The sequence below is a fragment of the Urtica dioica genome, chromosome 1 (assembly GCF_054948205.1).
Source record: "Urtica dioica subsp. dioica isolate 48M chromosome 1, U.dioica_male_clone48M_v1_H2, whole genome shotgun sequence".
In the NCBI taxonomy this organism is placed as follows: Eukaryota; Viridiplantae; Streptophyta; class Magnoliopsida; order Rosales; family Urticaceae; genus Urtica; species Urtica dioica.
The window spans coordinates 24274248-24299951 of NC_142756.1; the positions used below are offsets into that span (position 1 = coordinate 24274248).

The 25704-nt window shown below is 41.4% G+C and overlaps 2 protein-coding genes across 2 annotated transcripts; one reads left to right on the forward strand and one right to left on the reverse strand.

Annotated features, from left to right (window-relative positions):
* The first annotated feature begins 13574 nt into the window (after positions 1-13574).
* On the forward strand, positions 13575-19646 carry LOC149407824 (U-box domain-containing protein). The gene is made up of 16 exons (XM_089615648.1): positions 13575-14598; positions 15007-15211; positions 15505-15656; positions 15761-16013; positions 16194-16346; positions 16817-17020; positions 17141-17253; positions 17343-17457; positions 17707-17796; positions 17900-18103; positions 18193-18288; positions 18428-18550; positions 18695-18787; positions 18872-19036; positions 19120-19209; positions 19297-19646. Exons 1-16 carry the CDS (start codon positions 13757-13759, stop codon positions 19474-19476), a joined length of 3078 nt encoding a protein of 1025 aa, XP_089471774.1. The 5' UTR covers positions 13575-13756; the 3' UTR covers positions 19477-19646.
* A 288-nt stretch (positions 19647-19934) lies between these two features.
* LOC149407825 (tRNA/rRNA methyltransferase (SpoU) family protein) lies at positions 19935-22061 on the reverse strand. The gene is made up of 6 exons (XM_089627606.1): positions 21878-22061; positions 21342-21813; positions 21088-21226; positions 20938-20999; positions 20671-20809; positions 19935-20350 (listed from the first exon to the last, which is right to left on the reverse strand). The coding sequence occupies exons 1-6, from the start codon at positions 22002-22004 to the stop codon at positions 20210-20212; spliced, it is 1080 nt and encodes a 359-aa protein (XP_089483732.1). The 5' UTR covers positions 22005-22061; the 3' UTR covers positions 19935-20209.
* Between the last annotated feature and the right edge of the window lie 3643 nt (positions 22062-25704).

The window sequence follows — 25704 nt, forward strand, 5'->3', positions numbered from 1 at the left end:
GGAGTTGGAGACTCTATTGTTCTTCTAGGTATCTTCCGAAGGTACTGAATTGACCAGTGCACTTCTAGAGACAAGATAAGAACAAACCATTTAACCTCTTATGTCTCGAAGTCACTATGTATGAATTGCATCATGCTTACCTTAATCCTGAAATGAGATATGCCATTTCACAGCTTAGTATTCTCATTTGAGAAAGTCAGAGTTCGGACTCACTATGTGATTCCGAACAGGGCCTATTGGTGAAGTACTAAGTTGTGAGAATGTCATGAGTAACTTTGTGAAGTTCTCATAGATATGGAATTCATGTACAAGATTGCTGAAATGCAGTGTATGTCACCTCATGCTTTGTTCCTTGGAGTGTGAATAAATGAACTGGCCAGTGTCCAAATTGAGTCTTGACTCTTTTGGATGAAACAATGTGACTTGTTAGCTCCTCGTCAATACATTGTTTCTAACTTATTCACAAGCGACAAAGGAGTTGAGGAAATAACAGCTAGAAGGGTAAAATGGTAATTTAGTAAATCCCGACTAGCTGATGACATTCATGAAGGGTAAACATAGATAATATTCAGTGGATCCGCTCATCATAATTAGGTCGAATTCTTGAGTAGAAAATAAATTCATTTGAACAGAGAGATTTTCAGTGTCAACTCTTTAGTGGAGTCAGTTGGCATTAAGCTAAACTTGGAAAAGGTTTGTGAACTTTTGAGTCCAAGTGTTTAGCTCAAGCTTTGTTCATTTCGGTCCATGAGGTCACTGTCACGAATCACATCGATAGGAATAGTTAAACTTGAAGCTAAGTCAAAACAAGAACGAAAATAGTCAAAAGGGTATTTTTGTCTTTTGAGACAAAAGATGAAATGAATGTCAATAAATTTTTTGACAAGTTCATTTGATGACTTAATGTCACTCGGCCATGACTTGATCATTGGGCCTGGTGAATTAACTTCATTTCATAAGAATTTTATTGAAAATTCTAAATGGGAATTTTCTTATGTTGTCATGAACAAGTGAAGAAAATTCTAGAAGCCTTTTCTAGACAAATATGGGCGCCTAACCTATAGAGAAATAGGAGAGATTATTTTGTGCATAAATGTATCAAGATACTTGCCAAAAGAAAGAGAGGAAACAAATTTCCCACACATGCTTGTAAGGAATCGGCCAAGTAGAGTCAAGGCAAGGCAAGGAACAAAAAAGGAAACAAATCCAAGCCTTCTAGAAGGCTGCCTTGGCCGTGTGACTTAAGTGGGAAAGAGGCAATATTTGCTCATGAATATGTGATATTCTATAGAAGAGGATACTACCTTATTGAAGGTAAAGCCTCTCCTATAAATAGGAGCCTCATTTCCTCACATTTCATTCATCCAAGTTTAAGAGATTTGAGAGACTCTCTCTCTAGAACTTTGGCCGAAACTCCTCTCTCTCTCTCTCTCTAGTTTATTTTCGATTTTTCTTATTTTGGCACCTAGGTCCTCACTCGACCTAGTGTTTAGCTCTGCGACTTCAAGACTTGTTCTTAAGTCGTAGTGTTTAAAAGTGTCCACTCACTAATTCCTTTATTTCGAGTGATTTAGTGATAGAAACTTTCGTGGTTGCTCGAGGTGCCGAGGAAAGGAAGAGAGACGTGCTGCGAGGGGAGACGGGCATTGCAACTTTCTAAGAGCTTCTCAAAGATCAAGCTTCAAGAAAGGTTAGTAAACTTCTTAGCTCATATTAGTTTTTAATTACATGTACTTGCACTTGTCTAGGTTAGTAAAAACCGTTTTTACTTGTAAAAGAAAATTTTTAAAATTCCGCCGCTTCCCGAAGCGTTAATTATTTTCTTAAACCCTAGATCGATTCCAACATCTTCATACATGCATCAGTGACAAAAGAATTATCAGGAAACAAAATACGAATTCCATTCTTAATGAACTTTAAACAATAATCTTGCTCGAGAAGACGAGCAACGGATATTAAGTTCTTCCCAAAGGTAGGAACAAAATAAACATTATTCAAGTTTAAAGTACGTTCTTCAAAGGACAGCGTCACGGATCCCACAGCCTTCGCAGACACCAGGCTCCCATCACCCCATTTGAAACAGAACTCGCCTTCATCTAAGCTTTTGGTTTTCTTGAAACCATTCAAGGAACAGCAAATATGGTTAGTAGCAGCGGAGTCAAGATTTCCACGTTGATACATTATCAGCTACTAAGCATGCTTCGGTAACTAGTACAATACTATGTTCCTTTGCTTTGAGATAGGCGGGACAGTTCTTTTTATCGGCCTTGTAAGGTCCTTTCTCAGTTCTAGAGGCGGAGGCTTTGTGCTCAGTAGCATGTGCCTCTCCTTGATTCCTCTTTCTCTTAGTGAGACCTACAGCAGTGTGAAGTTCCTCCATAAGCTTGGTAACAGTGTACTTTAGCTTGGAGTATTTCATCTTGGAGGTATCAAGAGATGCGGGGAGAGTTTCTAAGATCACATCTATGACATTCTTCCCATCAATCTCAGATCCTAGGATTTCCATTTTACTCAGATGACTAATGATCAATATCATAAAGTCTCCAACAGGAGTCCTAGCCTTCATGCGACAGTTCATAAGCTGTCGGACTGCTTTTTGCCTTGCTTGACGCCTTTGCCCTCCAAACATCTCATGGAGATTGGTGAGCATGTCGGTGGCAGTCTCGATGTCACGATGTTGTTGTTGCAACACATTGTTCATTGATGCTAAGATATAGCACCTCACAATCTCATCGGAGCAGAGCCAGGCTGCCAAGGCGTCTTTGTCCTCTTGACTTGAATCATTATTCGTCAGAGGGGAACACGGGGTGGTGAGTACCCATTTGTGCTTGGTAAGGATTATGTCGAGGTTATGTTTCGAATCTACGCAGTTTTTGATTTCGAGCTTATTCGAGGAAAGAATGAAAGAGAGATGTTTGCGAGACATGTTGCTTATTTAAGTTGAAACAAGTGTATGATTAGTCTTTGGTTTAGGATTTAAGTTTTATTTAAGACTTTGATAAAATCCAAAGGTGTTATAAACCAAACGATAATTTACTCCCTCAAGAGAAGGCCGCAAAAAATCTCCTTTTATAAGTAAATGACACAACATTAATGCTAAGCCAAGATGTCAATACATCAATTTTGACTAGCCACCTTGTAAATTGGTTTGATCACTCACATCCTTTCGCAGGGCCTCGAGGGAGGATTACTAGGGATTGAGCCTAAGTGTGCAACCAACCACTTAGTCCAAAAGGTCAACTTTGAAAAACAATCCCCCAAGGGGAGGCCTTGCCATCATCGTCTCACTCTCGGACGTAGCTCATTGAGCAATGATCAGAGCAAAGCGCCCTTGAGTACTCTCATTTAAGAGAGGGCCACGAGGGTGACTCTTAGTCCGGCGACACTTGCACTTTTCATTAGTGTTGGGGATCGTGGGTTACAAACAACAAGTATAACCCTCCCACTTAGTTTTTGGAGTTGGTTCATCGACTCTTATAAGTTCGGAAACAGATTTCCTAGTTAGAGAGCGACAGAGCGGACAAATAGAAGAGAATCCTAGATCGACATGTTAAGAGCAGTATTAGTGCATAAAGGCACAAGGTACATACTCGATCTTTTCCTATTTTCTATTTCGGGAAAGTGCGTGAGGGAAGTGTGAACTTCAACTCACTCGAACACTTGAAAGTTTGAGATTACACATCTTTTTATTTTTCGGCTTGTCTAAAGGAGACCTCCCACTTAAATTTTCAAGAGCATATAGATTTTGAACATATGTGATATAGATATAGTTTTGAAAACATTTTGAAAAATTATTTGATTTGGATGACAAAATATTTTCAAGTTTGAAAGTGAAAACGGTTTTTCAAAATTCAAACTAGTTTTGTAAAAACTCAATTTCAATTAAACTTTCAAAAATCAAAACATTTTAATCTTACACATCATGTTTATAATCATATGAAAAACAATTTTGCTCAAGAAAATTTTCTCATTAGAGTTCTATAACTCATGGTAGTGGGGTTTGAAAATCCGGATTTCTAAAAACTGGAGTTTCAGTACAGCCGCGCACCTCGGAGTAAAATCGCCATATCTAGCGGCTCCGATGTCCAGCCGAAACCGGTGGCATTGGACAGAGGACAGACAGAGCTTTAATTTGATTTAAGAATCATTAAATTTCTATGTCTGACCAGAGAGTTATGCCACTTTTAATGCGGGTTTACTCCAGCTCGAAGAAAAAGAAATAATTAAAGCTTGGTCCTTTTTAGGTGCGAAAAAAGAATCGAGTGTAACGGAATGTTTTATGAAGGTTGTTAAAGCTTTTATTTGTGTTTTATTAGCAAGGTAATAAGAACGCATAAAAGAAATAACAACAAGCATAAAACGATTCAAGTAAAAATAAGAAACTAGTAAGACAAGAAAACTAGTCACAAAATTTTACTCGAAATTCTCAAACCTTTAAAACACGTTTTTCAATATAAAAAATTAAAAACTTTTAGAACTGATTCTAATGTGTTTTAAAAACATCCCAAACTCATAGAAAAACAACATGATTTTTAATTTAAAGGCAAGAGCAATAAATTAAAAAATATCTAAGATAACAATTCTAACTTGTCACAAAAATAGTAAACTTTCGAAAACGTTTTTCAAGCTCATATTTTTAAATACATGTACATGCTAATCTTTGACCATAGCTCTGATACCATTTGTTGGAATCGATCTAGGGTTTAAGAAAATAATTAACGCTTCGGGAAGCGGCGGAATTTTAAAAATTTTCTTTTACAAGTAAAAACGGTTTTTACTAACCTAGACAAGTGCAAGTACATGTAATTAAAAACTAATATGAGCTAAGAAGTTTACTAACCTTTCTTGAAGCTTGATCTTTGAGAAGCTCTTAGAAAGTTGCAACGCTCGTCTCCCCTCGCAGCACGTCTCTCTTTCTTTCCTCGGCACCTCGAGCAACCACGAAAGTTTCTATCACTAAATCACTCGAAATAAAGGAATTAGTGAGTGGGCACTTTTAAACACTACGACTTAAGAACGAGTCTTGAAGTCGCAGAGCTAAACACTAGGTCAAGTGAGGACCTAGGTGCCAAAACAAGAAAAATCGAAAATAAACTAGAAAGAGAGAGAGAGAGAGAGGAGTTCGGCCAAGTTCTAGAGAGATAGTCTCTCAAATCTCTTAAACTTGGATGAATGAAATGTGAGGAAATGAGGCTCCTATTTATAGGAGAGGTCTCACCTTCTATAAGGTAGTTTCCTCTTCTATAGAATATCACATATTCATGAGCTAATTTCCCTATTTCCTTTATTTAGTCACACGGCCAACATAGGCTTCAATAAGCCTTGGATTTGTTTCCTATTTGTTCCATGCCTTTGACTCTCTCTTGGCCGAAATCCCTAATGCATGCATATGCAAATTTGTTTCCTCTTTTTCTTTTGGAAAGTATCTTGATACATTTATGCACAAAATAATCTCTCCTATTTCTCTATAGGAAGGCGCCCAAGTCTCTCTAGAAGGAGCTTCTAGAAGCTTCTTCATTTGTTCATGACAACATGAGAAAGGCCCATTAAGAATTTTCAATAAAACTCTTATGAAATGAAATTAATTCACAAGGCCCAATGATCAAGTCATGGTCGAGTGACATTAAGTCATCAAATGAACTTGTCAAAAAATTTATTGACATTCATTTCATCCTTTGTCTCAAAAGACAAAAATACCGTTTTAACTATTTTCGTTCTTGTTTTGACTTAGCTTCCAGTTTAACTATTCCTATCGATGTGATTCGTGACAGTGACCTCATGGACCCAAATGAACAAAGCTTGAGCTAAACACTTGGACTCAAAAGTTCACAAACCTTTTCCAAGTTTAGCTTAATGCCAACTGACTCCACTAAAGAGTTGACACTGAAAATCTCTCGGTTCAAATGAATTTATTTTCTACTCAAGAATTCAACCTAATTATGATGAGCGGATCCACTGAATATTATCTATGTTTACCCTTCATGAATGTCATCAGCTAGTCGGGATTTACTAAATTACCATTTTACCCTTCTAGCTGTTATTTCCTCAACTCCTTTGTCGCTTGTGAATAAGTTAGAAACAATGTATTGACGAGGAGCTAACAAGTCACATTGTTTCATCCAAAAGAGTCAGGACTCAATTTGGACACTGGCCAGTTCATTTATTCACACTCCAAGGAACAAAGCATGAGGTGACATACATTGCATTTCAGCAATCTTGTACATGAATTCCATATCTATGAGAACTTCACAAAGTTACTCATGACATTCTCACAACTTAGTACTTCACCAATAGGCCCTGTTCGGAATCACATAGTGAGTCCGAACTCTGACTTTCTCAAATGAGAATACTAAGGTGTGAAATGGCATGTCTCATTTCAGGATTAAGGTAAGCATGATGCAATTCATACATAGTGACTTCGAGACATAAGAGGTTAAATGGTTTGTTCTTATCTTGTCTCTAGAAGTGCACTGGTCAATTCAGTACCTTCGGAAGATACCTAGAAGAACTATAGAGTCTCCAACTCTCAATGCCTCATAACAAGACATCATAGATTCTTCTAACAATCATACTGAGGTCAATAGTCATTTGACCCTTAGATTGCGAATATATCGTTTTAAGCAAACTACGAAGAGTTTGTTCATGCAAATCTACATTTGTCTCTTCGTAAGTTGTTAAGTTTGTTTATGGACTAAAAGACTAAGGTTTTATCATAAAGCTTCAAACAAAGAAAGAATGAATGAACGTTTCAACTTTATTATTAAATGAATAGGCAATTACAAGCAAGAGTCTTCATGAGACTATATTACATCAAATGTAGAATATAAAGATTACAACTCTTCTTGTGGGCACCATTGACAACAGAGACCACGGACCGGAGAGCGCGAGTTCTTCGAGCTACTAGAGACGCAACTCAGTCAATCACTCTATCCGACTGAAGGGGGAGACGTGGTTGAGCCACGTAATATTGAGGAAGAGATTGACTTAGTAGAGTCAACGGCGAAAGAAGCCGGCGTACTCAGACAAGCCGAAGAGGAGAAGTTGTGGAGTGATGAAGACGATGACGAAGCCGGCGTAAGTTCTAGTTTATTTATTAATTAGTTATTAGTTTATAATTTATTAATAAGTTAGGCTAGATTATTTATTATTTATTAATAAGTGATTAGTTTATAATTTATTAAGTAGTTAATAGATTATTTATTAATACGTGATTAGTTTATAATTTTTTAATTAGTTAGTAGTTTATTTATTAATTAGTGATAAGTTTATAATTTTTTAATTAGTTAGTAGTTTATTTATTAATTAGTTATTAGTTTATAATTTATTAATTAGTTAGGCTAGATTATTTTATTAATACGTGATTAGTTTATAATTTATTAATTAGTTAGTAGTTTATTTATTAATTAGTGATTAGTTTATAATTTATTAATTAGTTAGTAGTTTATTTATTAATTAATGATTAGTTTATAATTTTTTAATTAGTTAGTAGTTTATTTATTAATTAGTTATTAGTTTATAATTTATTAATTAGTTAGTAGTTTATTATTATTCATTTTAGTTCGAACGTCCTGATCATCCCGCACCTCCCGCTCGTCCCGATCATCCCGCTCCTCCCGAAAGTCACGATCATCCCGCACCTCCCGCTCGACCCGATCATCCTGCTCCACGCCGTCGACATCGATCGCGTAGTCCTCCTCCTCTTGGTCCTCCTGATCCCCCTAGTCCTCCTAGTCCTCCTCATCCTTCACAGCCGTCCTCTTCGACAAAGCCGCCTTCTTCGACTTCAGCGTCAAAGAAGCCACCCTCTCCGAGAAGGAAACGTTCACGACGGCTCAATGTATCGGAAAAGATGCTCCCATTGTCAACCCTAGCGCAGAAGAGGCTGAGGTCGGAAAGCGACTCGGTACGAACGACATCTCAGAAGCGTCACCGAAAAGATACTTTTCCCTCCGATTTCACGGACCCGACGCGGCCGAAATACTCCTCAGAGGTGCGGGTAACGCCGTTCAGACCTTTGAAGGAACCAAAAACTTCTGATTGGCATGATTGCGTGAAGTGGACCCGCACTTCTAAACTTGAGGGGAAGTTCTTGGGCCGAGTTTATGTGAAGGTCGCTGATGTGGATACCGACTTCTTCAAGCTCCTATTGGAAAATGGAAAATGTCTAACAGATACGGTAAGTCGAAATACATTGTTTTGAATACGTTTATAAATAAAAAGTTAATTAATATGTTTGTTGTTTCATACACGATCACAGCATATTGATGCTATTCTGGAAATGCTTCGGAGACGCCAACGACAGTATGCGGAGTATTGTCAAGACGTATGTGTCATGGATACCCGGTGGGTCCAAAACGTATACGGTCGTTATACGAGGCAAGAGGAGAACAAGAAGATAGCCGCTGAACAAGGCACAGAGGTTGAGCTCGTAGAATGGGATCACAGAGTCGTGTTGGACCCGATGACTGGCTGCAGGATTCCCAAGTCATTCTGTGGACTACAGCGCGAGAGATTTTGTATGTTGTCAACTTCAAGAACATGCATTGGTTCACGTTCCGGGTCAATCTTCAAGAGTGGATCATAACCGTCTTGGATTGCCAGAAAGATATTGCGCATATGCAACACAATTCAATTGATTTCAACACGATGATGGAGGTTAGTAAAATCTTATATACTCTCCTGAACTTTATGTTTATTATCTTAGATTATTATAACATTATTATATAAACAGGTACATATTAGCGACGTTCTAGTTAAAACACTTGTAATGACAAAGGGAAAAGTTTTAGTTTTACCGTTTTCCAGGGAAAAATGCTCTTGCCCACCGATCAAAACCGACTTCCTCGAGATACTTAGCCATCTAGACATCTTTTCTCCTCAATTGCTGAAAATGAGCTTCGAAAGCCCGCTTATTGAAGGCATAAGCGGCATCATACAGTTCAATGCCACAATGATCGGTCTTGAATTTGTGCTGGACATTTAGTTTGAGATGATGGAAGCATGCTCCATGAGGGATACCGGGAAACACGACTTCGACGCCATGTATGATGCTAACATGTCGATCGGATATGAACACCAACTCTTCAACGTCTTCACCAATAGCTTCTCTCAACTTTCTCAAAAACCAAATCCACGAAGCATGACACTCGCTATCTACTACCCCGAATGCAAGTGGATATAATTGTGAATTAGCATCCATCGCAATTGGGCATAGCAACTGTCCACCGTATTTTGTCTTCAAAAATGAACCGTCTAATGATATCACCGGTCGACAAGACTTGAATCCTCTACGACACGCCCCAATAGAAAAGAACGTGTACTTGTTGGAATTGATCTAGGGTTTAAGAAAAAGTTTAACGCTTCATTAAGCGGCGGAATTTTAAAAATTTTCTTTTCAAGTAAAAACGGTTTTTACTAACCTAGACAAAGAGCAAGTACATATAAATAAAAACTATTATGAGCATAGAAGTTTACTAACCTTACTTGAAGCTTGAACTTTGAGAAGCTTTTGGAAAGTTTGCAACGCTCGTCTCCTCGCAGCACGTCTCTCTTTCTTTCCTCGGCAACTCGAGCAACCACGATGGTTTCTATCACTAAATCACTCGAAATAAAAAGAATCAGTGAGTGGGCACTTTTAAACACTACGACTTAAGAACGAGTCTTGAAGTCGCAGAGCTAAACACTAGCTCAAATGAGGACCTAGGTGCCAAAACAAATATCGAAAATAAACTAGAGAGAGAGGGGAGGGGCGGCCACAAGGTCTAGAGAGAGAGGCTCTCAACCTCTAACTTATGTGGAACGAGAAAAATGAGAAGAATGAGGCTCCTATTTATAGGAGAGGTCTTACCTTCAATAAGGTAGTTTCCTCTTCTATAGAATATCACATATTCATGAGCCAATTTCCTCTTTTCCTCTATGACATACTCGGCCAAGGTAGGCTTCATTAAGCCTTGGATTTGTTTCCTATTTTGTTCCATGTCTTGCCTTTTGTCTCTCTCTTGGGCGCCTACCTCATTTCTTCTTAGGGGAAATTTGTTTCCTTTTTTTCTTTTGGCAAGTATCTTCATACATTTATGCACAAAATATTTTCTCTCTCTCTCTTGGGTATGTTGGGCGCCTATCCTCATCTAGAAAGGCCTTCTAGAAGCTTTTCCACTTGTTCATGACAACATGAAAAAGGCCCATTAAGAATTTTCATTAAAATTCTTATGAAATGAAATTAATTCACAAGGCCCAATGATCAAGTCATGGCCGAGTATTATCAAGTCATCAAATGACATTGTCAAAAAATTTATTGACATTCATTTCATGCTATGTCTTAAAAGACAAAAATACCCTTTTGACAATTTTCGTTCTTGTTTTGACTTAGCTTCCAGTTTAACTATTCCTAATCGATGTGATTCGTGACAGTGACCTCATGGATCCAAATGAACAAAGCTTGAGCTAAAATACTTGGACTCAAAAGTTCACAAACCTTTTCCAAGTTTAGCTTAATGTAAACTTACTCCACTAAAGAGTTGACACTGAAAATCTCTCGGTTCAAATGAATTTATTTTTTACTCAAGAATTCAACCTAATTGTAATGAGCGGATCCACAGAATATTATCAGTGTTTACCCTTCATGAATATCATTAGCTAGTCGGGATTTACAAAATTACCATTTTATCCTTCTAGCTGTTATTTCCTCAACTCCTTTGTCGCTTGTGAATAAGTTAGAAACAATGTATTGACGAGGAGCTAACAAGTCACATTGTTTCATCCAAAAGAGTCAGGACTCAATTTGGACACTGGCCAGTTCATTTATTCACACTCCAAGGAACAAAGCATGAGGTGACATACATTGCATTTCAGCAATCTTGTACATGAATTCCATATCTATGAGAACTTCACAAAGTTACTCATGACATTCTCACAACTTAGTACTTCACCAATAGGCCCTGTTCGGAATCACATAGTGAGTCCGAACTCTGACTTTCTCAAATGAGAATACTAAGGTGTGAAATGGCATGTCTCATTTCAGGATTAAGGTAAGCTCATACGTAGTGACTTCGAGACATAAGAGGTTAAATGGTTTGTTCTTATCTTGTCTCTAGAAGTGCACTGGTCAATTCAGTACCTTCGGAAGATACCTAGAAGAACTATAGAGTCTCCAACTCTCAATGCCTCATAACAAGACATCATAGATTCTTCTAACAATCATACTGAGGTCAATAGTCATTTGACCCTTAGATTGCGAATATATCGTTTTAAGCAAACTACGAAGAGTTTGTTCATGCAAATCTACATTTGTCTCTTCGTAAGTTGTTTAGTTTGTTTATGGACTAAAGACTAATATTTTATCATAAAGCTTCAAATAGACACGGAAGAATGAATGAACGTTTCAACTTTTTATTAATGAATAAGCAATTACAAGCAAGAGTCTTCATGAGACTTTATTACATCAAATGTACAATATAAAGATTACAACTCTTCTTGTGGGCACCATTGACAACAGTACTTGAATCTATCGCCATCTTTCACAAACGCAGTCAGAGTCCCAGGGTTCTTCTGCTCCAACATGTATAGCCAAGATGCTAACTTCTGATAAGATTCTTTTGGCGTACCCCTTACGAATGAAATTGCTTTCTCCCTGGTTCTTCGAGCTTTCAAGTACCAGTTGTCAACACCCCATCTTGTCTTGACTTCCTCTCTTACGTTATGTGCTGAATACTCAGCCATAGAGCTAATATTGTACTTATCTTTAAAGACGTGACCAATAACCCAAGGTGCAGCTCCTCTATGTCCTTCTGTTCGAACCACACGCGCACAAGAATGTCTACTCTCGTACGACGTAATCTGCCACATATCAGACCACTGCACAACACCCCTCAGCTTCTAAGTGCACATCTCATTTTTGCATATGACATACCATCTACTTTTCGAAGAGGATTTCACTCTAAACTCGAAATTATTTTTTAGAGCAAAAACATGAATCTCTTGCTTCATCTGCTTCTTGGACTCAAACTCCTTCTCGAGGTATATGTCTTCTGTGCTACCTATTGCATTCAATGGTTATAATACATATAACATAACATTTTTCATTTAAGAATATAAGTACATCTCATTCTTAATACCTGTCGAAGAATTTGACAACTGACTTGGACCGTCATTATGTTCTTCCTTGACAAAATCATCGGTTGTGAAGTCGGGGGCTTTCCATGAGTAAGGCACGCAATCTGTTGGTGGTACAACTTTATGAGGGTTACGTGATGGTTCACCGTGTCCCGATGGTTCACCCTGTCCCGATGGTTCTGTAAAATGTTTAACAAAATCTTCATATTCTTCAGTGTTCACGAACTCTTCAAATTCTGTTCCTTTGTCACAGTTGTGTCCATCATCTACGTCAAACTTCTCTTCATCATCCAGATCGTTGTTGTGGTAGTCATATCTATCACGCTTGTATACTTCATCGTCTCGGTCATCTATTTGACTGTTGAACACATGATTATCATCTCGGTCATTTGTAATAAGATTATGTTGTCTCTTGTTGAGTTCAACACGAGACAATTCTTCGTTCATCACATTTTTCCCTTTATCTTTTTTTTTTGAGTTAACCCCTTGACTTCTTTCGATACCAAAGTTACACAAAGTGCATAACTTCTACGACTTTTATTCTTCGTATAATACTTAACGTCCATATCGTCCTTCTACAAAGCAGGCTCAATTGGCATATTACCCGCCTCATATGGAACTTCAAACTTTAAGTCTTACTTTGATCTGTCTATATCGACTCTCTTGTACACCTTGTCGACTAACTCCATGTTGGTTGTCTCTTTCGAAACTTCAAGCGGAAATGTTCTCGCGTTTTTGAACACGTATAAGTGTCCATTTCTCTCCCACGTGCCGTTAACCATCAATAAAACTGCAAGAAATATCACAAAAATGTATTAAACTTTGATTTTTCCAAACTCATCGGAATTGGTCGGAACCGATCGGAACCTGTCGGAAAATGTCAGAACATGTCGGAAAATTGGTCCTGTCGGAAATTGTCGGAATTTTGGCTTAAATTTCATCGGAATTTTTACATGAATTTCATCCGAAAATGTCGGATTTCATCGGAAATAACGTTAAATTCCGGAAACTTTAACCTACATCTACCAACTTTATTTTTTCTATACAAACTATATGACTAAAGCAATAAAAGATGAATGGAGAAGCATACTTACCCATTTTGAAGGAATTACACCAATTGGATACGCGAAATGATGAAAAAATGAGAGAGAATGAGAGAAGTAGAGAATTAATTTTTTTTAGTATTGTTATATGGTCTTGTAAGGGTATTTTTGTCCGAAAGGTGTTCAAAAGTTCAATTTTTGATATTTTTTAAGTAACGGGTCTAATGATGATATTTTCATAGTTTTGAGTCTAGAAAATGAAATTTCTCTTTCTCAATGTACATTTACATTTTGTTTTTAAATATTTGTATCCCTTAGTTATTGAGGATATTTTGGTCTAAGAATCAAGTTAGTAAATATCAAAATATCGACTCTACTTTTGAATTTATATATAAAATTTCCCTATTTATATTCGAAGCCCCGATTAGAGTTTTGTTCCTGAAAACTCTTCTCTTCTCTTCTCTTCTCTTCTCCTCCCACTTCACAACTAGAATGATTGACTTGCCGATTCTCTCTTAAAACGATTTTACGTTTGTTTGTTTTCCGAAAACATCTTTTATTCCAAAGCCGAGACAAGGGAATAAAGCTTTTCGCAGACGATAATGGCGACCGCGAGACCTAGCAGATCGCCGGAAGAGGTCGAGGACATAATCCTCCGGAAGATTTTACTCGTATCGCTCACCGACGCCCACAGCTCCGATTCCGATTCGAGAATCGTTTACTTGGAGATGACGGCAGCTGAGATTCTCAGTGAGGGAAAGCCGCTGAGGCTCTCTTGGGACTTGATGGAACGAATCCTGATCGACCGTCTTTCCGGTGGATTCGCCGCCGCGGAACCACCGTTCGACTACTTGATCGGATGTTACCGGCGAGCTCACGATGAGGGAAAGAAGATCGCGTCCATGAAGGACAAGAATCTTAGGTCGGAACTTGAGTCTGCGGCCAGACAGGCGAAAAAGCTCTCGGTCTCATACTGTCGATTACACTTAGGGAATCCGGAACTGTTTCCGAGACCTAATTTTGCTCCGGCGACGGGTTCGCCGCTTCTTCCGGTAATTTTCTCAGAGGTCGGAGGCTCCTTCGACGGATTCTGCTCGACCAGCAGCGTCGGAGGGAATCAAGCTCCGCCGGGGTTTCTGGAGGAGTTTTTTAAGGATTCGGATTTTGAAAGCTTGGATTCTATTCTGAAAGGTTTGTATGAAGATCTCAGGCTTGGAGTTCTCAAGGTCTCCGCTTTGGGGAACTTTCAGCAATTTCTTAGGGCTTTGCTGTTCCTCGTGAGCTTTCCGGTTGGGACTAAGTCTCTGGTGAGCCATCCATGGTGGATTCCGAAGGGGATGTACTTGACTGGTCGGGCAATCGAAGTCACCAGCATTTTGGGGCCTTTCTTTCACATCAGTGCTCTTCCTGATCATACCATTTACAAGAGCCAGCCTGATGTTGGGTGAGCTGTGATGATTTATTTTAGCCACATTTTTATGAACGTCTATACTTTGTGCTCTTTCTTATTATATTGAATGCTATAGTTTTCCATATCGAGGTCTTAGTGTAGTATCGTTGGGTTAGGCGAAACCCTTAAGAAGGAAGCGAGAATATCTCATTTGTTGGCTTGTTCTGTTGATATTATTGTGTAGCATAAGGAGAGAAACATGGAATAGCTGTGAAATTGTTGTTGAGTTTGTGGTGCTACACTTTCACTTTCGCTTTCACTCAAAGAGATTGTCTCTGAACTGTTTAGGCTTTAGTCGTGTCTATATGCAGAGAATAATAGTACTGTTCTTACTTTGATCACTATATGGCTTCAGTTACATATTTATTTTTCGATTGAGAGTTAATTTCTTTGAAACATCAGGCAACAATGCTTTTCAGACTCTTCAACTCGACGACCAGCTGATCTGTTGTCTTCGTTTGCTACAATAAAGTCTGTCATGAATAATGTATATGATGGCCTATCAGAGGTTCTTCTTTTACTCCTCAAAAATCAAGACACCAGGAAGAACGTTCTCGAGTTTTTTGCTGAGGTTATTAATAAAAATTCTTCAAGGGCTCATATACAGGTAGTGCCCCTTTATTCATTTTGAGTTAAATATGTAATTTAGTCAGTCGACATTTGTATATGGAAACCCCCTATCCACAAAATAGGATCAATTTATCTACCAATCATATGCTTGTGGTTTTTTCTTACCTAGCGATTGTCTGCTTTGACTCTATCAGGCCTTACAGTTCTCTTCAAATACATCATATATTTCTCTCTAATACATAACATTGGATCTATCTTCATTTAGTTTTTCTTCTTCTTCTTCTTCTTCTTCTTCTATAACATCATTAACATTTCTTCATGTTCTCGCAGGTGGATCCTATGTTGTGTGCCAGTTCAGGCATGTTTGTGAATCTGAGTGCTGTAATGCTTAGGCTTTCTGAACCTTTCTTAGATGCAAACTTATCAAAAAAGGATAAAATAGATCCGAAATATGTATTTTATGGAGACCGTTTGGACTTGGGGTGAGCGTTTTGTTCTGCAGACTTCCCTTCTCATTCAACTTTTTGTCAGGATTTTTTTGCATTGCTCTCTAAAAATTTGATGTGAATCTCTACTTCCATGCTAGAGGGTTGACTGCTCTGCATGCATCATCTGAAGAAGTTTCTGAGTTGACGAAAAAGAGCAACCAGGGACAAAACGAGGGTGATAGTCGAATATTGCAGTCCCAAGAAGCCAGCAGTTCAGGAACTATTGCAAACTCACCAACAAGTGGATCAAAGCCTAAATACAATTTTATATGCGAATGCTTCTTCATGACTGCGAGGGTTCTCAATCTGGGATTGTTAAAAGCATTTTCTGACTTTAAAAATTTAGTTCAGGTAATGATAATTAATGATGTTTTGGCAGAGACAGAGAAGCTTAATTTTAGTCACGAGGTCTTAGGAATTCGTGATTTATAAGCATCCAAGTATATCTTTCAATAAACTTTTTCTTTTTACATTTTTTCTTAAACTTAATCTTATATTTATTATTGGGCATGTTTGTTTGATCATTTTCAGGATATTTCAAGGTATGAAGATAATCTCGGCACTCTCAAGAACATGCAAGCCCAGACACCTTCCACACAGGTGCAGCTGGAAATAACTCGTGTTGAGAAAGAAATAGAGTTGTTATCACAAGAAAAACTATGTTACGAAGCTCAAATAGTGAGGGTAAGCAAGAGTTCTCCCTTTTTTCTTGACGCTCCATCTTTCTTTTACGTATGTGATAAGTTATTGCCAACGGTAACTTTATGCTCGAAGAACCAAAGGGAAAGGGAAGGGAATGGGCCTGAAATGGAAATGCATTATTGGGTCAGGCATTGGGAAACAGGGTTATATTTTGTAGTACAAGGGCAGAGTGAAGACTGACCTCTGTGTGAGGTGGGACAGCAAAGATAGTTAGGGGGGGGGGGGGGGGGGGGGGGGGGGGGGTGGTGAGAGAGTGATTCAGGGGAGGTTTTCTCTAAACATACAGTAGCTCTACTGTAATACCGTATTTGGAAAATCAATACCAATCATCTTCTCTCTTTGGTCATCGCGTTCTTGACTGATTTTTGTGATATAAATACGTTAGTTCATAACATTATGTTAATTTGCCATATGTTCATTATTGCCGACCCTTTATTTGTTTCTTCTTTTAGGATGGTACACTCATGCAACGTGCTCTGTCTTTCTATCGACTGATGGTGGTTTGGCTGGTTGACATGGTTGGTGGGTTTAAGATGCCTCTACCATCGACTTGCCCTGTGGAACTTGCATGTATGCCAGAACACTTTGTAGAAGATGCCATGGAATTGCTTATATTTGCTTCCAGGATACCAAAAGCTTTGGATGGGGTCTTACTGGTAGGGTAAATTATTATTTATTTATTTTGATTTTTTTCTGTGGCTAAATATCTGTATCAGCAATTCGTGTTTTGCTAATTTTCTCCACGTGTAATGTGGTTCTATTCTCTATCGTGACAGGATGATTTTATGAACTTCATCATCATGTTCATGGCCAGCCCAGATTACGTAAGAAACCCTTATCTAAGAGCAAAGATGGTTGAAGTCCTTAACTGTTGGATGCCTCGTAGAAGGTACAATTACATTTTCCATATGAAAATAAATTCTAGTATGCTACACTATAAACCTGTACTTGTGCTCAAGTTCTTACCTGCATCTACAGTGGATCATCTGCTACTGCTAGTCTATTTGAAGGTCACCAATTGTGTCTTGAATATCTCGTGAGGAATCTCTTGAAGCTCTATGTCGACATTGAATTCACTGGTTCTCATACTCAGGTCGGGACTGTTATTTTTTATTTTACCAAGGGCCGATTTTCCAATTTATGCATTGGATCAGGTTTATTGGGCTTCAGTTATGACGCAACCTCTATTGCAGCCTTCTTTTTCATGTTTTTCTCCATTTATTATGATTGCTTTATTTATTTAATTCTGTTTAGTTCTTACACATTTTCATTATTATTAAGCGATGACCTGTACCGTCTTATAGTAGGTTTTGATTGGTTAGTTTCTTTTGGATCTGTGCAGTTCTATGACAAGTTCAACATCCGCCATAACATTGCCGAACTTCTTGAATATTTGTGGCAAGTGCCTAGTCATCGTAGTGCTTGGAGAAGAGTAAAGTCACCTAACCTTACTTGAAATGTCCTACGTGACGACTTGCAAATTCTGAAATGTGCTTATTCTGAATGGATTCATATATAATATTTTGTCATTTCAGATTGCCAAAACAGAGGAAAAGGGCGTCTATCTGAATTTCTTGAACTTCCTTATCAACGACAGCATTTATCTCCTTGATGAAAGTCTTAACAAGATTCTTGAACTCAAGGAATTGGAAGCTGAGATGGCAAACACTGCTGAGTGGGAGCGGCGACCGGCACAGGAGAGGCAGGAGAGAACCCGACTATTTCATTCCCAAGAAAACGTAAATCCACTAAGCTGATGAAAATAATCTTATTCCAAGTGGCATATTCTGCGAAGAGCTTATCAGCTGACGTTATCTGTTGCTTTCAGATCATCCGTATTGACATGAAATTGGCAAATGAAGATGTGAGTATGCTGGCATTTACGTCTGAACAGATAACAGTTCCTTTCTTGCTTCCTGAGATGGTAATCCCTTTCTTTATCCAACATTTTCTTAATGCCATTGTCGTCTTGTTATCCACGTTGATAATTAGCCCTTGCAAGTACTTTTATTATTATACATTATTTATCTAAACTTTAAGGTAACTTTCTCTCTATCTTTTAGGTAGAAAGAGTGGCAAGCATGCTTAATTACTTTCTGCTGCAACTTGTCGGTCCCCAAAGAAAATCTCTAACTTTGAAAGACCCAGAAAAATATGAATTCCGTCCAAAGCAGCTGCTTAAGCAGGTTAGCAAATTATCGGATTTCTATTTCAACGCTTTCTTTAATGCCTTAATTATTGAAGAGCTCCTAAGGAAACTTTTCTTACTGCCTTGTACATTGTAATATTACGAACATTTTAAGCCCTGAAATTTTTCTATGTATTCTTAGATTGTCTGCATTTATGTTCATTTGGCGAGAGGCGACACAGAGAACATTTTCCCAGCTGCCATTTCGAAGGATGGTCGGTCGTACAACGATCAGGTAAATTCAGTTTGAATCAATTTGACTTCAGTTCATTTCCTTGTCAACTGTAGCTAAATGATTGGTTCTTGGTTTTTGCATCAGTTGTTCACTGCCGCGGCAGATGTTCTCCGGAGAATCAATGAAGACGGGAGGATCATACAGGAGTTCATTGAGCTCGGTGCCAAAGCGAAAATAGCAGCCTCCGAGGCTATGGACGCCGAAGAGGTTCTTGGTGACATACCTGACGAGTTCCTCGACCCAATTCAAGTACCCACTTGACCCCTAATTACCAAAAATTTATTCAAATAAGTAACGCTCTAATTAAAAAATGTTTCGACTTTTTGGTGCAGTACACATTAATGAAAGATCCGGTGATCTTACCTTCATCGAGAATCACGATTGACCGACCGGTCATCCAAAGGCATCTTCTCAGTGACCCAGTAAGTCTTTTTCTTATTGGAGAGATGAAAAGTTTACTTCTTTTGGTTTCTAATCCAATCTTACGCATTTGATAATGTCATTTTCAGACTGACCCATTCAATCGTTCACATCTCACGTCAGACATGTTGATAACCAACACCGAACTGAAGGAAAGAATCGAGGAGTTTATAAGATCCCAAGAAACGAAAAAACGTGGCGAAGGGTTTAGCGCACAGATCGACAAGGCAACTATACAAACAGTAGATGGTCATATGTTAATCGATTAGACATTTGGAAATGTTCTGATCATATATATATAAGATTCTTATTTTTCAATAGTCAGATATTCTAGATTGGGATTGTAAGTATTTAAGCTGTCAACATTCTCGGAATTATCTACATGTACAAGACCTCAAATTTAGTTGGTGAAATTAATTTCAGTTATATTTTCTGGTGATCGACCGTTTCTATACCAAGTCAGTGTTTCTTTTTTTCTTCAGAAGATAGAAACTTCACCATAACCTGAAGGATCAACAAATAACGAAAGTCGGAATATTCAAACTCAAAGCTGCTTTGCTCAAAGCTGATCGTGCTTTGAAAGTCTCTTCCCAGAAAAATAGTATTAACAAATCAATCTTCAACAGCATTTTTCTAGAAAAGATAGATCTTTAAAACATGAATACGAACTACACAAGTGGCCATACAAATAAAAGTGACAGAGAATGTATAATTTGCAAGAAGAAGCTACGCCCATGAAGACAGAGAAAGATTGAGCTTTCAAGTAAGTTACAACTGAAAATTTCAGTGTTCTTTTCCCTGGTGAATCAAGAGACTCGGACAACATTGTGTATTCGAAGAAAACTAGATTTAATGCAGCGAATCACATCCGTTATAAATTAAAAACAAAATTATTTTGCTTGTGCAATCACAAGGCAAAAAAAATGACACCAAATGAATGATTTCCCTTTGCTTCCAGAGTCCAGACTAGGCCAGACAGGCATCTGCATGCAATCACTTTCTTCATAGCTTAGGAGAGAGCAGTGCTGCTGCTTTCCGCTTGGCATACCCAGTAGCGATTCTAATCGAATTCCTGTTGTGACGAAGACAAAACTCTGCCAATAGGATTCGTCTCTCTTCCGGACTCAGGTCACCGTGACTACCCTGTCATTTGTGTATAACATTAAGAATCATCACAACCAAACTCGACAGGTTAGCTCAAAGAGAAAGCATCGTTAGCTGATCTTTCAAAATCGTAGAGAACTCTTTTCATCTATATAGAATTGCTAACAACAGGGCTCTCTAAGAACACAAACAGTGAAACCTCGTGAAGCCTTACAGACTCCGAGCCAGTGCTTGTATATATATAGATTTTTCTTTTCAGCCAAGCTAATGCAGTCAACACAGACCATAGTCATGTGTTCTTCGGAGCAAAAAATATAAACAAATAGATAAAGAAAAAAATTAAATATTAGAGTCCGTACCAGACGAGTAGTTCTGTCAGAGACGGCATGGTGCATCGCAATCCCCGCTGCAACTGAGACATTTAAGGAGTCAACCATGCCGTTCATCGGTATAATGCACCGCAAATCTGACAGCCCAAGCGCCTCCTCGCTAACCCCTCTGCATTCAAATGCCATACACATCCTCAATAAATAAAAATTGGAGTCAGATTTAATAATATGCAAGCTACAGAATACATCACTTTTCGCTTCTGCATAATTCAATGGGGATAAAGAAAAGCAACCAACCTGCTTTCATTACCGACGACTATCGCAGTTGGGCACGACCAATCCATATCATAAACAGACACCTAAACTTTCAAATTTTGGAAGTTAAACTTTAAACATGGCCAACAAGCTAAGAGCCTTATTGAACCAGCAATCAAAATTTCTCGTTACCGCATCATTTCCCACATGAGTGGTGGCGATTCGATAGCCGCGAGACTTGAGAGCTCCGAAGCAGTCTTCGATGGAGTCCCAGAGCTCAATATCCAACCATTTCTCGGCTCCCATGCTCACATGACGATTCTCTCTATACCTGCAAAACAAACAAGAACCATACAATCAATTAAACAAACACTCTTTAACTCCGCAAAGACCCAAACTTTCTTCTTCATTTATTTCATTTCGGTTCACCTCAGTCACTGTTGCACCTTTTGGAGCTATCGCAAGAAACGACGTGGACGGACTGAAACCCAAGGGCGTCGGCAGAGCGAAACGCCGCAGAAACGTTCCCGAAATCGCTGAGGCCTTCAATAACCAGACACACCGAGTAGCTCCGGCCACACACAACGCTCCTGAACCGGTCCATCCTTGGCTTCATTATGTACGGCTCCATGGCCTCCATGACCTCGCCGGAGCTCAGGTGGTGCTTCTCCGCGCCGACGCCGCACCGGAGCCGGTCCAGGTACGGAAACCACCGACCAGAGGCCGGCTGAATCAGACGACGCTCCATCTTCATCATCTTCGCGACGCTGTCTCTTCGGTGCGTGAGCAAACTCTCGACGCTGTCGTCGTTTTCTTCGATTTCGTCGTCCGGCGAATAGGAGGGTTCCTCCGGGATTAACGCCGATTCGTTGGTGGAAGCGAAGTGTCTTAAATGGGCTTTGTTATTCAGTTTTAGACCTAATATCTTAAAATTGAATCAGTCACTCAAACATACGAACATATAATAGGGAAAAGAAAGAACCTTGAAGAGAAGGAAGGCGTGGAGAGTGGCACAGAGTGCGAGAGATGGTCGTTTTCGTGGTTGTGGCTCGGAGAGAGGATGCGGTGAAATGCAGTGATGTACGGACTAGGGTTTTACAGGTTGCCATTGGAGAAGAGTGAAGATTGAGATATTTGGCGCCGAGCGAGCCAAGATGAGACTGATGGCCTTGCAGGTAAGGACAATATGGACTTTTGCCAAATCCAGGTACATTTGGTCAACGTGACTTGCCAAAAAAAAAAAAAAAAAAGAACGAGAATTTATACTAAAAAATAATAATAATAAAAAAAGATGGAAGAGAATTCATTGTCATTTTTTTTTTGAGGAATTGGCGGCATAAATCATCAAACTCTTTCTCTAGACTCAGTTTGGTACTCAAACTTTTTTTTTACGGGAATAATCACTAAACTGCATTTTTAGTACCGACTGTTGTCGCACGAAAATGAACAACTATTTAAAACCTCGGGCGGTTCGATCCAAGGCCGGACCAAGTGATCGCACCCGGGCCAAGAGTGTGAACTTGATAGTCTCGAGCTAGGGTTCTCTTCGATCAACCCGCCTCTCGGGAGAGGTAGGGGGTGAGGAGGATGGGTGACCGTGCCTTGGTTGTCGGCTGCCTACGTACCCGCGCGTGGGATCAGGTCAGAACGTAGTTCAAGCGTGTGTGACGCAGTATGAGGCGTGGAGCCTTGGTGAAGAGGCGTGCTCGACGAAGGAAACGGGGCGCGAGAAGTCCTCGGCAGCGTCTCAGAACTTCGGAGATCGCGTACGCGTCTAGCGTGTTAGACGCGCAAGGGTAGCTCTAGTTGAGAACCCTAGGGGCGTGCTTGAGCACCGGAGAACGTTCGGTAAAACGGAGCGACGTCCGGGAAGTTCCCGTGAGTGCTTCGGGACCTTTGAGAACGAGGGAGAGAGAAGAGAACCTGCTTCAGGCCAAATGTGGCATCCAGAGAAGCAGAGAAATCGAGCGTGTCGATAAGAGATGAAGAGAATTATTGGATATTTTTGGATATCTTGGGATGGCTTTCCCCTCAATGAGAGAGGGTATTTATAGGTGTTTGGGAGCCTTAGAAGGTCCCTTTTTCGTCCATGTGGGACTAGGATCGCGCATGCCATCAAGTGGAGGCGCACGGCGCGCGCGACGCACAAAGAGCGGCGCACAACGCGCGGCGCGCGGCGCGCGGCGCAAGGGGCGCGGCGCGCGTGTCACCGGGCGCGGCGCGAGGGTCACCTGGCGCGGCGCAGGTCGCGCGGCGCATGAAGCGCGCGGCGCGCGCCTGCATGGCGCGGCGCGCCGTCTGCTGCACGGCCGGCCGGCGTAGCGCGCTGTGTGCGTGATGGACGGCTCGTCTTGGCCGGGTTCTTGCGGGCCTTCGAATGTCATTCTTCTCACGTGAAATATGAAGCTTTCTACTTGATGAGAGTGACTCGATTCGAGGAGCAAGGCTCGGCCCGGCGAGAGCGACTAGCGACTTGAATCGAGGAGTGACTCGAGGATGACTCGAGGCTCGATTCGAAAATGACTCGAGGCTCGACTCGAGGAACAATTAAAGGCTCGACTCGAGGAACCATTCAAGGCTCGACTCAAGGAGCGAAGCTCGACTCGAGGAGATTGACTCAAGGCTCGACTCGAGGAGCGAAGCTCGACTCGAGGAGTCAGGAGTTTGGGCGAGGGCTTGAAGATTTGCCGCTCTTCAGGACCTCCGGCCTGACCATCGGCCCATTGAGCGACGTGCCTTTTTGGCGTCTCGGGTTTTCCGAAAACGACCGACAACATTAGCCCCCCAAGTTCGTCGTTCGGGAGGCGTCCCAGCGATGAACTTTTTATTCTTCTAGTTGGGTGTTTGAGGAAAATGTTTCCCGTGCCTTGTGGCCCCGAGGAAAGTTTTTTCCTCTTCTCTTTTTTCTTTATTTTTTTTTATTTTTATTTTTTTTTTTTTAGGGGATGGCCGCGCGGCGCGCGCCCTGGACGGCGCGGCGCGCGGTCTGTGCTGTATGACCCGCGCGGCGCGCGGGCTTGGCGCGCGGCGCGCCCCGTGCGCGGGGCTGGTTCGCTTCGCGCGGGAGAACTCCGACTTTTTGGAGTTTCTACTCCGATTTTGCTCCTTGTGGGAGTAGGATTTCGACTCCTACCCCCCTAGAAGTCTATAAATAGACCTCCCCCCTTCCCTTTATTCCTCACTTTATTTTTTCTCTCTTCTTACGCTTGTTTTCTTTTTTTACGCTTGCATTATGGGTGTCCCTCCCCTTTTCTCAGCTGAGAGTCTCGAGATTGATTTCTCTCTCTTGTTTCAGGGTTCTGAACACGCAGAGGACGATCTCTTCGCGGGATTAAGGGAAGTTCCTCTGCACGTGGAAGAAAATCCAAGCGGAGTAGAGCAGTGGTTGGAGGAAGGCGAGCTGGGTGCGACCGTGCCCGCTGCTCAGCCTCTCGAAGAGTGCGCGCCAACTGGGCGCGGTACAGGTGGGGAGTTTGATCGTCCCGCGTCCGGGGAGCCTGCCCCTCGCCTCGTGATCAACTTAGTTGGCGGGGGGGTTCGTGACAAAGTTTGCCTCGACGTGCCGCGGTCCGACTTGGGCTTTCAAGGCGTGCCGGGAGATGTTACGGACGCGGATGCGGTGACTCCGCTAGAGTCGGTTCTCGACGAGATAGACTGCGTGGACGACTTTGGTCCCGAGTCTGAAGATCCCGGAGGTGAGTCAGAGACATGTCCGGGGGCCGAAGGCCTCGCATCGGAGTGTCCCGAGGTACCGTCGGCAGCTGCCGCGGTCGTGTCGGAGGGCAGGGACCCTTCCGTGGAGCCAGGGGATTCTCAGCCCGAGACCCCTGACGCGGAGGCGTTGGTATCGGCGAGGTCGCTTGCTAGGACGGAGTGGTATCCCGAGGAGGGCCTTGCTGCTCCCGAGGACTTCGATTGTTCGGGGGTCGATGCTTCGAGCACGCTTACCTACCGGACATTCGTCGGTCTCCGGGAGGCTTTCGCCATTCCGTCGTCCGTGGCGCTTCTCCGTCCTTTAAAGGACGACCGTCCTTTCCGGCCTCGTCGTGGTTTCGCCGCAGTTTCAGTTGCGAGTCTTAACTGCGGGCTGCGGCTGCCGTTTCAACCCATCGTTCAGCAGCTTCTCGCCCGTCTGGGGGTGCACGCATGTCAGATGAGCCCGGCATTCTACCGCATAGTGGCGATGTGCCATATGGAATGGCATTGCCAGACCGAGCGGGTGATGACCGTGAGTGATTTTCGCAATCTCATCGCGGTCTTCCCTGCGCCCGGGCAACCCAGTTTCTTTGTGGCCCGCGATCGACGGAATACTAAGCTGATCATCGATTCAGAGAAGTACAATCGGCGACCGTGGGTGTGGGTCTCGGCGGAGGCTTTTGGTGACGCGCCGCTCCGGTTCGGCCCCTTGTCCGAGTTTCCCGCTAACGAGGGGGCCGACGATCTCGACTTTGTGAAGGAGATCCGGGGAATGTCGGAGGCTCGGAAAGCCGTTGAATGATTTCGTTCTCTTGAGCTGATGGCTTCCACTGGGTGGTTCCCGCCGTTTCCTCAGCGGACCGAGGGTGCCCCGAGCGCCACATCATCTCTCTCGAGCGGCGATCCTCAAGGTATGTTGACGTTTCGTACTTCTTGCTTTTGTTTTTAGCTTAGGGTTTTGACTTTGTCGCTTTTGCAGTCTCCTAGGCTAGGGCGAGGGCTCGGGCTCGTCTAGCGAAGGCTTCTCGAGACCCGAAGTCGTTGGCGGCTGTTCGTCGTCGGATAGCTGCGCTGGATGGACGGGAGAAACTCAATACCGATCATCAGGCGGAG